This window comes from Ipomoea nil, unplaced genomic scaffold (genome assembly GCF_001879475.1).
Source record: "Ipomoea nil cultivar Tokyo-kokei standard unplaced genomic scaffold, Asagao_1.1 scaffold3400, whole genome shotgun sequence".
NCBI classification, from domain to species: domain Eukaryota; kingdom Viridiplantae; phylum Streptophyta; class Magnoliopsida; order Solanales; family Convolvulaceae; genus Ipomoea; species Ipomoea nil.
Window position 1 is genome coordinate 320,362 of NW_017619828.1, and position 15,889 is coordinate 336,250.

The window sequence follows — 15,889 nt, forward strand, 5'->3', positions numbered from 1 at the left end:
TACAATGCATATATATAGTTTTTCTTAAGAAGTAAATTATAATAAAATAATCTAAATATATATAATCAGTTGCAGATGAAGAGGCTTCCATTGCTGAACATAGTATTGAAAAAGCTTCAATGGCTTTCACTCAGGCTGGGGCAATTATTGGGGAAATACCACGTCACAGCAACATCAAGGTAAAAATAACTTTCTAAATAACAATTACTTTACCCCTTTCATACTATCTTATTATTCTTAGGGGAAATTCAAAATTTGATCCCTATATTTAATAGAACAATAGTATATTTAGCCCCTATGTTATGAACATTAGTAAAGTGGTATAAATGGGTGAGTGTGTGGAAGGAGACCTTTACATAGGATTGTCGCTCAATCCTTAGGAGTAGTATGTCTAAACAGCAGTAAGAAGCAAGTCAAATAGTAGATATGTAAGTCATGTAGAAGCTAACCCAACAAAAGCCCGCAAGTGGTGATGTGATGCAAACGTGATGACAAGAAGTAAGCATGTAATCAGATAAAAAAAAAAAAAAAAACAAAAAAGAAGGAGGAAAAAGATCCGGACTTGTTATAACACGAAAGTCGCCATTCTCAAAGAGCTAGAACCACAATTGTTATGGTTTATGATTTTGAGACGGTATTTTCAATATTTAATAAAGTCATATCATTAATCATTTATCTTCTACTCCGTAATTAACTACTTTTCAATTTCACTTTAAAGTCACTATTCACAACGTAATATCCAAGAGAGAAAAAAATAATGAGAACATGTTAAACATTTTACAATATTAAATAATAGGCATAGACTCTAAATTATATTTGATCTTGATGATGTAGAAGGGGGAGGAGAAGAAGATAAAGATGAAGACGGGGAGGAAGATGGAGGATCATAACATATATATAGAACATAATGGTGGAGTTGATGCAACGACTAGTAATCCAGGTACTTTATTCTATACTATATTATTAATTTAGTAGGGATATATATTCTTTAACACTTATCCCATATAACAAAATATCAATATAAATATATATATATATAGAAATTATTATGGATCGGAATAACATTTAAAAAAAAAGGATAAATGATATTACACTATTCTATTATATACATACATTTAAATATACAAACATGCATTGATGCATACACACACATGTAAGTAGGATCGTTATGCTGTGCATCCATGTGCACCATGCATGGTGCACACGGATGCAAAAACGACGTCGTTTTAACTAAAAACGTGTGTTCAACTTTTTTTTTTTAAAAAAAATCAAAATTGCATAACTACACCCATAATTTTATAACTATACATCCAGAATTGCATAACTATATATCCATAATTGCATAACTACACATCCATAACTTCATTATTATACATTCAGAATTGCATAACTACACATCTATAACTTCATAACTATAAATCTAGAATTGCATAACTTCATTACTATACATTCAGAATTGCATAACTACACATCATAATTTCATAACTATAAATCCAGAATTGCATAACTATACATCCTTAATTTCATAACTATATATACATTCAGAAATTATGCACAACATAATGTTGTTGACGGGAATCGAAACTGATTTTTTTTTTTTTTTTTTTTTTTATAAGTTGGACGCGCGTTTTTAATCAAAACGACATCGTTTTTGCATCCAGATGCACAACATAATTTGCCATGTAAGTATGTATGGGTTTATTTTGAATGGGCTAAACTATAATTTTTCTTGTCCACACAAAAGTAACATATATCAAAGAAGTTGATTGGTGAAAAAAAAATTAAACCTTTAAATTTGAGTCAAATGTTATGACAATTGTGAAAGTATAAAAAAAGATACCAGGACTATGTGGTCTAATGGTACCCGGGTTGGATTTTCATTTGGAAGGTGTGAGTTTGAGCCTCAGTGGAGGCGTTATTGGTTCTTTGTGTTTCAGTAGGTTGAGAAAGTATATGATCTAATAGAACCAGTAGCATTCACCCGCGTGATGCACGGGAAAAAATTATGTTATTATAAAAATAGAAAAATTAAAATATTTTAAATTGTTTAATATAATAATATTTTTTAGCTTCCATTGGTCAAGTATTTATTATTTTTATAGAATACAAAATTACAATTAAAATTAAAATTTTGTATGGTTAATATAATCTCTAATTATGTGCATATTCAAATAAACTTATAGAGAGAATTTAAATAAGGGAAAAGGGTCAAATAGGCCCTCGAACTTTAGCTTAAAAGTCAATTAGACCCCTAAACTTTTTAAAGGTGCAATTACACCCATCAACAATTCATTTAAGTGCAATGAAGCCCAAAAACAAATTAATGACCTGCTATCACAGGTCATTAGGGTTCAGGCCACCTTCCAACGAATTTTCGGCAAAAAAAAAAAAAAAACAGTGACCGGCGAAATTTTTGACAAATCTGGGTCAGTTGCTGGTCACATTTTTTTTTTTGTCGAAAAATTCGCCATAAGGTGGCCTGAACCCTAATGACCTGTGATAGCAGGTCATTAACTTGTTTTTAGGCTTCATTGCACCTAAATGAATTGTTGATGGGTGTAATTGCACCTTTAAAAAGTTTAGGGGCCTAATTGACTTTTAAGCTAAAGTTCGAGGGCCTATTTGACCCTTTTTCCTTTAAATAATTACATTGATTTATTCTTAATTGTATTTCATCTATATTATAATTTTCACAATACGAATAATAACTAAGATAATTACATTTGGAAAGCAAATTTCAAATTGTAAATTTAAACTCTAATTGAACATATTTTTTATATGATTATATAATATATAGCTATTTTACTTTTTAAAAGTACATTTTTTATATGATTATATAATATATAGCTATTTTATTTTTCAAATGTTGTATTTTTTTTTTATTTTTTTATTTTATTTTTTATAATAAAGAATGTTGTGATATTAATTGTAACAGTAATTATTTCCCAAACCATATAGCTTTATTATAGTTAAGATAATGGAATACAATATAATCTAGTTATTAAATTGATGGTAAGTTCTTTCTAGTATGAATGAATATCGTCTATGATTTAAATTGATCGGGCTTAGTACTCATTATAATTGTTTATTGACATAATTAATAGTGTGACATAATATATGTTAATAGTAATTAATATATGATATTTGATTACTTCACATACTTTAGGACTAACTCGATCGTTTATTACTTTTTAAATAATAATTAATAATGTATTCTTAAAATAATAACATATGGAGTATAATGCAAGGTAAAGAAAATGGTATGACACTCATGTCTGGAAATGTAGAAGTACAACATTGGCAATGTTATGTACAATTCTAATGAACATAAAATGAACTGTAGGCACTGCAATGGCAAAAACCAAAAAGAGAACTCATGGGTCCTTATGCCAAAAGCTAGCAAAGATGTGTACAAGTAATCCTGCTAGTGATTCAGGTACTCATTTTACCCTTTTAATTTTTACTATGGTAATCATATTATTAATTTTGAACTATATAATAGATTGATGCTTTATACTCTTTAACATTTTGGATTTGCATCATTCAACAAGAGAGACAAAAATGTCCTTGTAAATAACACTAATAGAATAACATTTTAGAAAAAAAATATATTAATATATAAAAGGCTAAATACTATTACAATATGCTATTATAAGTATTTTTTAAAAAAATTTCATATGTTACAATATCTTTTTAATTAAAAAATAGGAAAAGGGTGGCACCTTAATTGGTCATATTAACTAAGTTAAAAAAAAAAAAAAAAATAGCATGCAACAAAATTTGCCTCCAATGCCTCTATTTTCTTTTATGACAAAAAAGAACTGTAGTAAAAGGTATTTGAAAGTTTCATACTATTATATACATTTAATTATTTACGCCAAGATATATGGGGTGTATTTTGTAATTTTATTAACAAGATTGAGCACATCAATTCAATTTGTTTATGCGTGTGTATTTTTGTTTATTGGGTGTTTGGTAAATTGCTATTAATTGATTGGGTTACCAGGTTTGACTAGTTGATAACATTAGTTGATTATAGAAAGGTGTTTAGTAATTAGATGATAGCTAATTAAATGCAAAATAACTTTCTTAAAAAGTTTATCAAAAAAGTTGTTTTGAGCATACGCAACTTTTTAAATTTTAGTGTTTTTGAGCAATAAACTATTATAAAAAGTTAATTAATCAAATACTTATATTGGTTATTTAACCAAGTCAAACGGCTAATAGTGATCAAATAAATTAAAATTAGCTGATAAGCTAACAATGTTACCAAACAATTAAGGTCATATGTCTTTCTTTATTTATAAATGTATTAACTAGTGTTTTACACGATGTACGAAATAAATTATGTTATCATGAAATTCATATATTTGACACGGCCGTATGTATGTACACAACATACAAAATTAAAATTAAAATTTTGTATGATTAATATAATGTTTAATAATATACATATTTAGATACATTTATAAATGAAATTTACATAATTAAATTGATTATTTCTAATTGTATTTCATATATATTATGATTCAATAAAATGAATAATAATTAATGGAATTATATTCAAAAATTAAAAGATATAATTTTAAATCTTATATGCATAGATTTAGATCATAATCGAATGCATGCATGTATTTCATTACATAATTGTATAATGCTTTGTATGTGCACATAAAATTTATTAATATGTATTATGTAAAATTTTATATGGAGTAGTATATTTCCCTTAATTATAATTTATATTGTTAGATTTATAATTAAGATAATTATATTTAAAAATATAAAAATGATATTTTAATTTTTTATGATTAATATGGTCATAAGTATATGTATGTATTTTAGCATATTTCTAAATATTGATGAATGCACATTTATTTAATTTTATTTATTACTTAATTATATATTTTCATATTATCTTAAGGAATTTCATTTAGAAATTAAAAGAATTTTAATTTTAAATTCATTATGGATTAATGATATGTACGTATTTTGGCATATTTCTAAATGGTTATAAATTTTATAATTAAAAGTATGAGTTTAAGAGAATTTAAAATTAAATTTTCTTAGAAGCATAATTCAATCATTACCAGAATTAAAGTTATCTTTTGAATATTTTGAGCATAAATGACTAATATATTATGAACATAAATCACTAGCATTATTTTGTGTCTAAATCAATACATCCCTTTAAATATAGAATTTTAAAAATAATACTAAATTCAAATAAAATTAAATTATTTCAACTTTAAATTTTTGAATTGAAATTCAAAGAAAATAAAAATTAAAATTAAAAATATCTATAAAATGAACATATGAAATTAAATAGAAAATTTAAATTGTATCTAATTAGAAAAATTTGACATATCTATTTCGAATTTAAATTTTTTTATTCTATTCTAATACAATATAAAATTTCATTTTATATAATTTTTGTTATCATTAAATTCACATATTATTATTTTCTCTCTCTATATAATGACAAAAAATAATATACATAATAGCAATGAAATTATCTTTGATTATTTTATTTTTATTTTATAATAAAGTTTGCTTTCGTGTGCATGAAAAGGTTTTTTAAAAAAATTATTTCATTTTTATCTAATTCGAATAAATTTACTATTTTGAATTAAAATTTTTATTCTATATATATATATATATATATATATATATATATATATATATATATATATATATATATATATATATATATATATATATATATATATATATATAATATTAAATATTAAATTAAATAGAAGATTAAATTCTTTCTAATTATAATAAATTCAATATATCTATTTTGAACTGAAATCTTTTATTCTATGTTAGTAGAATATTTTTTTTTTTCATTTTATATGAATTATGGTAATAATAAATTATCATATTATTTAATATAATGTCTCCAAAAAAGATAACAATTGATTTGGTATGTATTTTAATTATGTATATATTTTATAATAAATATTTACAAATTTGTAATGATTTGATTTGGTATGTATTTTAATTATAATAACGCTTAATTCAACTTACTTCAAATTTCAAAATCAAATTCTTTTTCTAGGATAGATGGAAAAATGACACTTCTGTTTATATATGTGTGTGTTTAGATATATGTATATATTACTTAAGACATTAAACAAAAATTACAAAAAAAAAAAAAAAAAAACATTTCTTTGATATCAACAGGATGCACAACTGATGTTGGATCCTTGAGCATGTCGCCACCATACTTGAATCAGTACCTTGACATCAGAGGTCGTGAAGGAATTATAAAGCTATCAAAACTCCCGCATACTATAAGGGAACTATATGCAGATTCTAATTTGGCTTCTGAAAACAACATAGCTGAGTTAGCAACCAAGTATTCAGAATTATATTCTGTCTCATTCTCTAATACTAAAGAGAACAGAGCTAATTTAGTACCTAGGGAGTTGGCTAAGAAGTTTATTTCTATCACAAAGCCTTTACAAAATAGAAACACTCCTTTTGCTATCACCTATCCTCTTGAACCGTTCACTGATTATAAAATCAGTAGATGCTTCAAATATCCTGACCATGATCCTCACCACAATCCTCACAACATCTCCATTTCTCTTGATTCCACCTGGTATAGTCATAAATTTGTGGGGTTTGTTGTATGTTTTGTGTTTCCAAGACAAGTGAAATGGGAGTCACGCCCAGGCATTCTCCATTTTAGGCATTGTGAGCTCAAAATCAAACTTATACACAAAAATAATGCTAGTCATGAACATTCTCTCGAAACACAATGTGTGATTAGCAGGCCATATGATCAGGAATTTGACGACAATAAGGATGGACATGAACTTGTATGCTTTGCCTACATACCATTTAGTAGTCTGTGGTCTAAATCTATCACGGATAATATTACACCCAATCATTATTTGGTATTTGAGGCGGCAATTCAAGATTTGAAAATGTTAGAAAAAAGAAGAATCCGGTGTCCTAAATCAAAGACTTTCACGGATAAAGATACCCCCAATTGGAGTTGCAGTTTGTTGTATACAGATGATGAATCATCAACTAAAGCAATACGGCGAAAAAGGTAAACATATTAGCCTTGAAAATTACTATCATTTATCCCTTAACATTATGATTTTCTTTTAAGTTTTTAATGCCACATATATATACTCTTTTATGTTCAATATTCTTTTGCAGGTTTTTTTTTTTTTTTTTTTTTTTTTTTTTTTTTTTTTTTTTCAGTTTGTATTTTATTTAGGCTAAGGAATTATATAAAAACAAACTCATGTTGTTCTTTCAATTAATAAATAAAAAAAATTAAAAACTAATACTTATGCATCCGTGCTTCTACTTTTTATAGGGATGTTCGTTCGTTTTACCAGGAGGCGGGTTCTAACGAGAGTGATTTAGGTACTCATACTTCACCCAAGCTTTATATTATCATACATATTATTCTAAATTATATCACATATATTTTTATATTCTTTAATATTTTGTATGAACACCTATCCAAACAGCAAAAACAAAAATATCTGACAAACTCTACTTGGACAATGCTAATAACAAGTTTAACATATCTAACATTGTCAATTATTTTTCCTTTCTACTTTTGATTTCTTGAGTTTTAAATTTAACTTTCTTATTAATAAAAAAGTAAGTAAACCACCATTCTCAAAGAGAAATAGATTACACAATTGTTATAGTTTATGATTTTGAGATGATATTTTCAATAGTTAATAAAGTCATATCATTTTTCACCTAACTAACTACTTTTCAATTCGGTTTAAAATCACTATTCACAATATAATTCTAAAGATTATAACATTTTCAATATTATGTTAAAATGATATCAAATATGAAAAACTATTTAACGGTACGTAAAATACCTTACATCCTGTAGCTTATTTAATCGGTGTGGTGATTGATGAAAACTTTCTACAAACGATTGGCTTACTCTTTTCAGTTAGACAAGTTCTTAACAACCTCACTTGTAGGACCAATGAATATAAATTTTCTCCCTTCTATAAACACACTTATTTTCACTTATTATTCCAAAGAAACAAATTGGTAATTAAATGAGGAATATATATTTATACCCTATAATATGGTGTTGGTCCCGGTAGGGTCGAAAGGAGAGTCTAGAGGGGGAGGGGGGGGGGGGGGGTGAATAGACTCAATTCGTTTTTCACGAAAATAACTCCTTTCGGGGTTATTACGCAGCGGATATGTAATACAAATTTTAGGTTGTTTTGCACTGTTTGATCTTTTGGAAAGCTTTCGGTTAAAGTCGAATGTTATGCAATGCAAGAAAGTAAAGTGTTGAAATGTAAAGAGATAGAGACAAGAGATTTTTATAGTGGTTCGGCCAACTCTGCCTACTCCACTATTCTTTCACAACTCGTGAAAGGTTTGCACTATCACTCCTAGTACAAATTACACCAAGATAGCTTCCTTGATCACTAAGCCGGATAGCTACTTGAATGTTTTTCAACTCCTAGAGTTTACTCCGCCTCTATCAACGTCTTCTTCAGAGTTGAGGGTTGGATATGAATAATCTTCGAGTTTCTCCAACACGGTGAAGTCTTGACTGGCTGGTGACTTGATGAATAATCAGTGTATACAAAATTGCAAGACTTCTTCAAGGTTGTGTGAATGAGATTAGATGCGTCTTCTTCAAATATCACACCTTGAATCACTGGATTTCAAAAGCTTGAGAGAGTGAACTTGTATAAGGAGATTTTGAGATTAAGTATTCAATTGTTCTAAAAACCAGCACCTTCTATCATGGAGAAGATGAGTATTTATAGGTGAGAAATAATCCATCCGTTGGAGGGAGATGGCATTTCAAACCTATGATCCAGTGGTTAATAACCGAAGAGCCTTGTGCATTTATTGCTTCATTAAATGCAGCTGTACTATATAGACGTTGGAGACAAGCACTTTTTCTTATTTTGTCTTCTAGCTCTGAAAAGTAGTACTGTGGCATGTAATGCACCTTGATAAGTGTGCTCTCATTCTTTAGGAAAGTTTATTCCTAGGATGATCTTCAGATGAGACATTTGACAACATTCTTCTTGAGTTGAGAGAAGATGATTTGTCTTGACAGTCATAAAAGGTCTCTTGATCAGAAGGCTTCTTTCGGCTTCTACTTTCTGTTGTAGAAGATCATCTTATCTTTCGTTGTGCAATGGGGATGAGGCTGTGCTTCATCGAACTGCTCTTCTCTCGTTGAGAGAGACCTAACTAAAAAGATCTTAACTCGGTTTCGTGTGTTTGACTAGCTTAACACGAATTACATGGTGAGTTAAGGTACCTTTCGTCTAGAACGAAGGTATCCAAATAAATGACAAAAAGTTAGGGGTCTACTTCTAAGCTACATTGGTATCATCAAAATCCTAATACATGTGTTCCTAACATATGGAATTTGACTAACCACAAAATCCATATTCAACATGAGGTTAATTGCCCGATTCAATGTCTATTAACCAAAGATTGTTACATGATCTTTGAGATTCAAAAGGATAAATATAAAATATATACTATTTATATAATAATAATAATCACTATTTTGAAATCAAACCAATAGTAATATTCAAGAGAGAAAAAAAATAATGGGAAATAGTGTTAAACATTTTATTAAATAATAGACATATAGGCTCTAAAAGTTATATTTAATCTTGACAATGGACTAAACTATAATTTTTCTAGTGATACCTCAAGTTTACACCAGAACCTAATTCTATATATATATATATATATATATATATATATATATATATATATATATATATATATCAAAGAAGTTCATTGGTGTTTAGCTTGGGGTTTCCCCCTCCCTGTTTATCTAAAGAAAAAAAAAAGTTCATTGGTGAAAAAAATTCAAACCTTCAAATGTGAGTCAAATGTAATTACAATCAAACCTTTAAAATTCAACAATTAATATGGATGTTAATTGTAGGCTTTATCTCGTGTAATACCAATATTAATCTAAAAATATAATAAGTGTCAATACAAGTTATGTCCTTGATTTTTGTCCCTTTTTTATATGCTAATAAATATATACATTTTGCTTTAATTGTTGTACATTCATTTGCATTGGACAAAATCACCCTTACACCGTTAGTTTTTAATATATCTACCAATTTTACCGTACACCTACATCTATCATATCTTTTTCCTATTTTTAATTATCATTTTATTAAAATTATCATATAACAATTAATTTAATTATAAATTATATTTTAATTAAATATTTATATGAATGTTAAATTATATATATATATATATATATATATATATATATATATATATATATATATATATATATATATATATATATCTAAAAACATAATAAGTGTCAATACAAGTTATGTCCTTGATTTTTGTCCCTTTTTTATATGCTAATAAATATATACATTTTGCTTTAATTGTTGTACATTCATTTGCATTGGACAAAATCACCCTTACACCGTTATAACACCGTTAGTTTTTAATATATCTACCAATTTTACCGTACACCTACATCTATCATATCTTTTTCCTATTTTTAATTATCATTTTATTAAAATTATCATATAACAATTAATTTTTTTTTTTTTGAATGCTACTAGCTCTATTACATTGTAGTATCTGTTCATATACTTTCTCAACCTACTGAAACACAAAGAGCTAATAACGCCTCCACTGAGGCTTGAACTCACAACCTTCCTAATGGAAGTCCAACCCGGGTACCCGGGTACAATTAATTTAATTATAAATTATATTTTAATTAAATATTTATATGAATGTTAAATTATATATGTGTATCATATATATATATATATATATATATATATATATATATATATATATATATATATAATATGTATGTATATTATTTGTGTATCCATATCAATATATCATATATGTGAGTGTTAGCTTAGTATTATTTGTAAATTATTATTATATAAAAATATAATTTTTTTTCTTTTTGTTTTGATCACTATATTATTCAAATATATGATAATTCAAAAGTATCATTACTTTAAGAAATTGCAAAACATAATTTTAACTAATTTTTAAATTTTGTTACTTACAAATATTTTAATATTGGGCATAAGTTTTCGCGCATCGCGCGTACAAAATGCTAGTCATGGAATACAATATAATATAGTTATTAAATTGATGGCAAGTTCTTTTTATAATACGACTATCGTCTAAGATTTAATTTAATGTGGCATTTTTTTTTTTGAAATAAAAGAGCTAATTCATTAATCATACGATGAAAAGTTTACAATAAGATCGATGGAATGATAAAATATTCTTACAATCAAACATTGAAACAAATTTTCAATGCTACACGAAACTTGAATCTCTGACTGTTTTTTAAAATTATTGAAGATGAATTCTTTTGGAGAACCTGAAGCTTATTTGATATTGTTAATGATCTTGCTACCCAAGTCTGACTCTATTGCGGCTCTTCTGTCCATAGACAATATCTCCATTAAACTGAACTGCGTATCAAGGTTCAGATCTTCTCCGGTGCTCAGGATGAAGCAAACATACTCCATTATCAGATAAATTGTTTCACCTTATCAAAAAAGAACTCGCCAAATAAACGAGAGGAAAACTGAAGACACGAGAGGAAATAACTAGCAAACGAAACTAGAGAAAATAACTTTAACAAAGCAACAGATGAAATTCAAATCTAAAACAACCAAAACAAATCCTAAACACCAAACCACTAACTAATATATATATATATATATATATATATATATATATATATATATATATATATATATATATAAAATTTGTTGAACCGCAGAAAAAAATGGTAAAGAAGCTTGGATCTGGAGTTGGAGATGGCGAGGGACGGTGGTGAAAGAGAAAGAAACGTTGGTGAGGGGCCAGAGGAGATGGTGGTAGTGAAAGAGAGGCGGGAAGAGGTGCAGGCAGCGAAAGAGAGGCTGAAGGACAGACGATTGAGAACCGGTCAGAGTAGGAGAATAAACGACTAAACGAGAGGAGGCCAGCGCCGCATAATTAACAGTGTCACATAATTAACCGTGTGAGCTAATATATGTTAATCATAATTAATATATAACCCAATAGGCCGGATAATAACTCGGGTTCAATTCCCACAATTGATGATTCCCGAGTTAGCTCTCGTAGCGAACGAGGATTAGTCTGGTGGACCTACACTCACGGATGGAAATTATGGAATTTCCGACCACCTGAAAGTGATCTTAAATCAAGTCGAAAGGAAAAAGTGGTCGGAAATAGAGGTTTTTCCGGATACCAAAAGTGGTCGGAGCAAGGCTTTCAACTTGATTTATTAAGATCACTTTCAGGTGGTCAGAAATTTCATAATTTCCAGCAGTGACTGTTAAACGGATAGAAAAAGATCCGGACCATCTCGTGGTTTACACCAAAAAGAAAAAAGTAATCTATGATATTTGATTAACTAGTATTTGTCGCGTGCGATGCACGGAAAATATGTTATAAAAATATACCCTATATGAGGTTTATTCATATATAAAATTTTTGTTATTTAATAATTATTATGTGTGAATTCCTATGATAAAATTATGAACATAAATATATTTACAATTAAAATAATATTTAAGGTGGGTGATTACTACAAATCTTAAACTATATTAAAAATTTAGTACATAGTATTTAATATTACAAAATTTTAAGAACTTAGTAAACTACAATAGTAATTGAATTACAATTTTAGAGTCACCACGGATCAAAATTTTTAGACCTTTGAGATTTCTAACTCTAGATGTAGCAACATACAATTGACCTTTAAAGACCAAAATCACAATCTTAGTTCGAACATTGATTTTTTCTTCCAAATACTATCGAATTAAGTGTGTAATCAATAAAAGATGAGAACTAATAATTCGAGAATATAATCTTAATGTTACTAAGCCTACTTCACGTCAATTAAGTTGGAGAGTGTTGTTGGATAGTATCCGATGAATCCACGAATAACGCATCTTTGTCTCCGTAGTCCTCAATATGCACATCAACAATCTTAAATATTAGGCCGCCTAGCTATGCCATATATTAATTTCAAACTTATAAACTTTGGGGTTGAATGCAATAAAAAGTATATTTTAAATATACTAAGGGTACATTATATATGTATGTAGGGTACTTTCAATATAAAAATAATGTATTTTTAATATATTAAAATGTATTTGATATTCATGATCCATACAATTATGTGGACCATCGTTCACACAATAATTTGCCAGTAGAAATTGAAATATATATATATATATATATATATATATATATATATATATATATATATATATATATATATATATATATATATATATATTAGAAACTGTCAGTGGAAATTATTATCATTATTATTATTGCAATTATTATTATTATTGTTATTATAATTAACAATATTATTATAGTCTTGTGAAAATTAAATGTTGATTATCACCATTTAATTTTCACAAGACCATATGACTTTATTATATATAGGATAGGATAGGATTACTTCACATACTTTAGCACAAACTCATTTATTACTTTTTAAAGAGTAATGGAACATTAATATTCTTAAAATGGTTACATAATGCAAGGTAAAGAAAATGGGTAGTGTAAGGGCACTCTTGTCTTGAAATGTGGAAGTACAACATTGGCAATGTTATGTACAATTCTAATGAACAGAAAATGAACTGTAGGCGCTGCAATGGCAAAAACCAAAAAGAGAACTCAGGGGTCCTTATGGCAAAAGCTAGCGAAGATGTGTATAAGTAATCCTGCTATTGATTCAGGTACTCATATTTTACCCTTTAATTTTATACTATGAAAATCATATTATTAATTTTGAACTATATAATAGATGCTTTATACTCTTTAACTTTTGCATTTGCATTTGCATCATTCAATAAGATAGACAAAAATGTCCTTGTAAATAACACTAATGAAACAACATTTAAAAAAAATTACTAGTAATGTATAAAAGACTAAATACTACTACGATATGCTATTATAAGTAATTTTTTTTTTTAAAAAAATTGCCTTATGTTACAATGTCTTGTTTAAAAATAATTAATATATGATATTTGATTACTTCACATACTTTAGGACTAACTCATTTATTACTTTTTAAAGAGTAATGGAACAGTATTAATATTCTTAAATTGGTAACATAATGCAAGGTAAAGAAAATGGGTAGTGTAAGGGTACTCTTGTCTGGAAATGTGGAAGTACAACATTGGCAATGTTATGTACAATTCTAATGAACAGAAAATGAACTCTAGGCGCTGCAATGCAAAAGCCAAAAATGTTAAGTAATCCTGCTAGTGATTCAGATACTCATATTTTACCCTTTTAATTTATACTATGAGAATCATTTATTAATTTTGAACTATACAATAGATGATTTATACTCTTTAACATTTCACATTTGCATCATTCAACAAGAGAGAGAAAAATGTCCTTGTAAATAACACTAATGGAATAACATTTTAGAATATATATATATATATATATATATATATATATATATATATATATATATATATGACTAAATACTATTACAATATGCTATTATAAGTATTTTTTTTTGAAAGGATAAGTATATTACAATATCTTTTTTTAAAATAGGAAAAGGGTGGAAATTTGGTCATATTAACTAAGTTAAAAGAAAAAAAAAAAGTAGCATGGAACAAAATTTGCCTCCAATGTCTCTATATCTTTTTTTTAAAAAAATTAATTTATTAATCAAAAGGAGGGTAGAAACCAGGGACGGAGGGAGAGGGGGGGTAACTGTACCCCCTCACCCCACCCCCGTCCCATATATAGTATTTGTATGTATATATGTATATATGTATATATAGTACATGTTTTAGTATTAGTATAAAAAAACTATAAAATGTTAACAAAAAATGAGTTAGAGTAGGTGGTAGAGCACATCATTGATAATAATGGGGTTAAGGGTTTTAATCTTAGCATCAACATAGTTTTACAATTCTTTTTTAATAGCTTTTTAATATTACACACACACACACTCTATAATAAGATGTGTAATTTATAATGTGTTTTCTATTTAAATTATTTTATTAATTATGTTTCATATTTTGTTATGAATATTTTAATAAAGTTTCGATGTGTTTTATTTTTCGTCCATATCCAACAATATTTACAATTATATTTCTTAGGTAGTTTATTTATTTATATTTAAATTATCTCTTTTGTTTTAATGTTTCGCCTTTTCTGGAAAAATTTTCTGAATCCGTCTGTACTGTTTCGCCCCCCCTCAACCGAATTTTTGGCTCCGTCCCTGGCAGAACCCATACAAAGTCAAGGAGTTAAGGTCCCGCATGCAATAGTTATGCTGTGCATCCGTATGCACCATGCATGGTGCGTACGGATGCAAAAACGACGTCGTTTTATTAAAAACGCGCTTCCCACTTAAACAAAAATCAGTTTCAATTCCCCTCAACAGCATTATGTTGTTCATTCATTCTGGAATTTTAGTTCATAGATTCTGAAATTTTAGTTCATAGATTCTGGATTTTTAGTTCATCGATTCTGGAATTTTAGTTCATCGATTCTGGAATTTTAGTTCATCGATTTTGGAATTTTAGTTCATAGATTCTGGAATTTTAGTTCATTCATTCTGAAATTTTAGTTCATAGATTCTGGAATTTTAGTTCATCGATTATGGAATTTTAGTTCATTGATTCCGGATATATAGTTCAAATTGTGCACAATATAAACTAACGGCCCCGGCTTATGCCAGCACAACTAGCACAAGACCAAACTAGGCTAAAGCTATGCAAAATAGAATAACTAAAAAATATTAATAACCGAGAGCTGTGGACCAACACATCTGTAGATGCCATAGTGGAAAACTACCACTACACGACCATCCTACCACGCTCGCGGTCCA

General features: G+C 27.6%; 1 protein-coding gene across 1 annotated transcript in view; it reads left to right on the top strand.

Annotated features, from left to right (window-relative positions):
• LOC109171188 (TMV resistance protein N-like) overlaps nt 1-15,889 on the top strand; it is a 37,462-nt gene that overhangs the window by 11,639 nt on the left and 9,934 nt on the right. Inside the window, exons 7-13 of the mRNA XM_019320312.1 lie at nt 70-179; nt 835-940; nt 3,344-3,436; nt 6,184-6,884; nt 6,990-7,063; nt 7,340-7,389; nt 13,674-13,766. Of these exons, the coding sequence (XP_019175857.1) occupies nt 70-179; nt 835-940; nt 3,344-3,436; nt 6,184-6,884; nt 6,990-7,063; nt 7,340-7,389; nt 13,674-13,766 (1,227 nt within the window). The remainder of the gene's footprint in view (nt 1-69; nt 180-834; nt 941-3,343; nt 3,437-6,183; nt 6,885-6,989; nt 7,064-7,339; nt 7,390-13,673; nt 13,767-15,889) is intronic.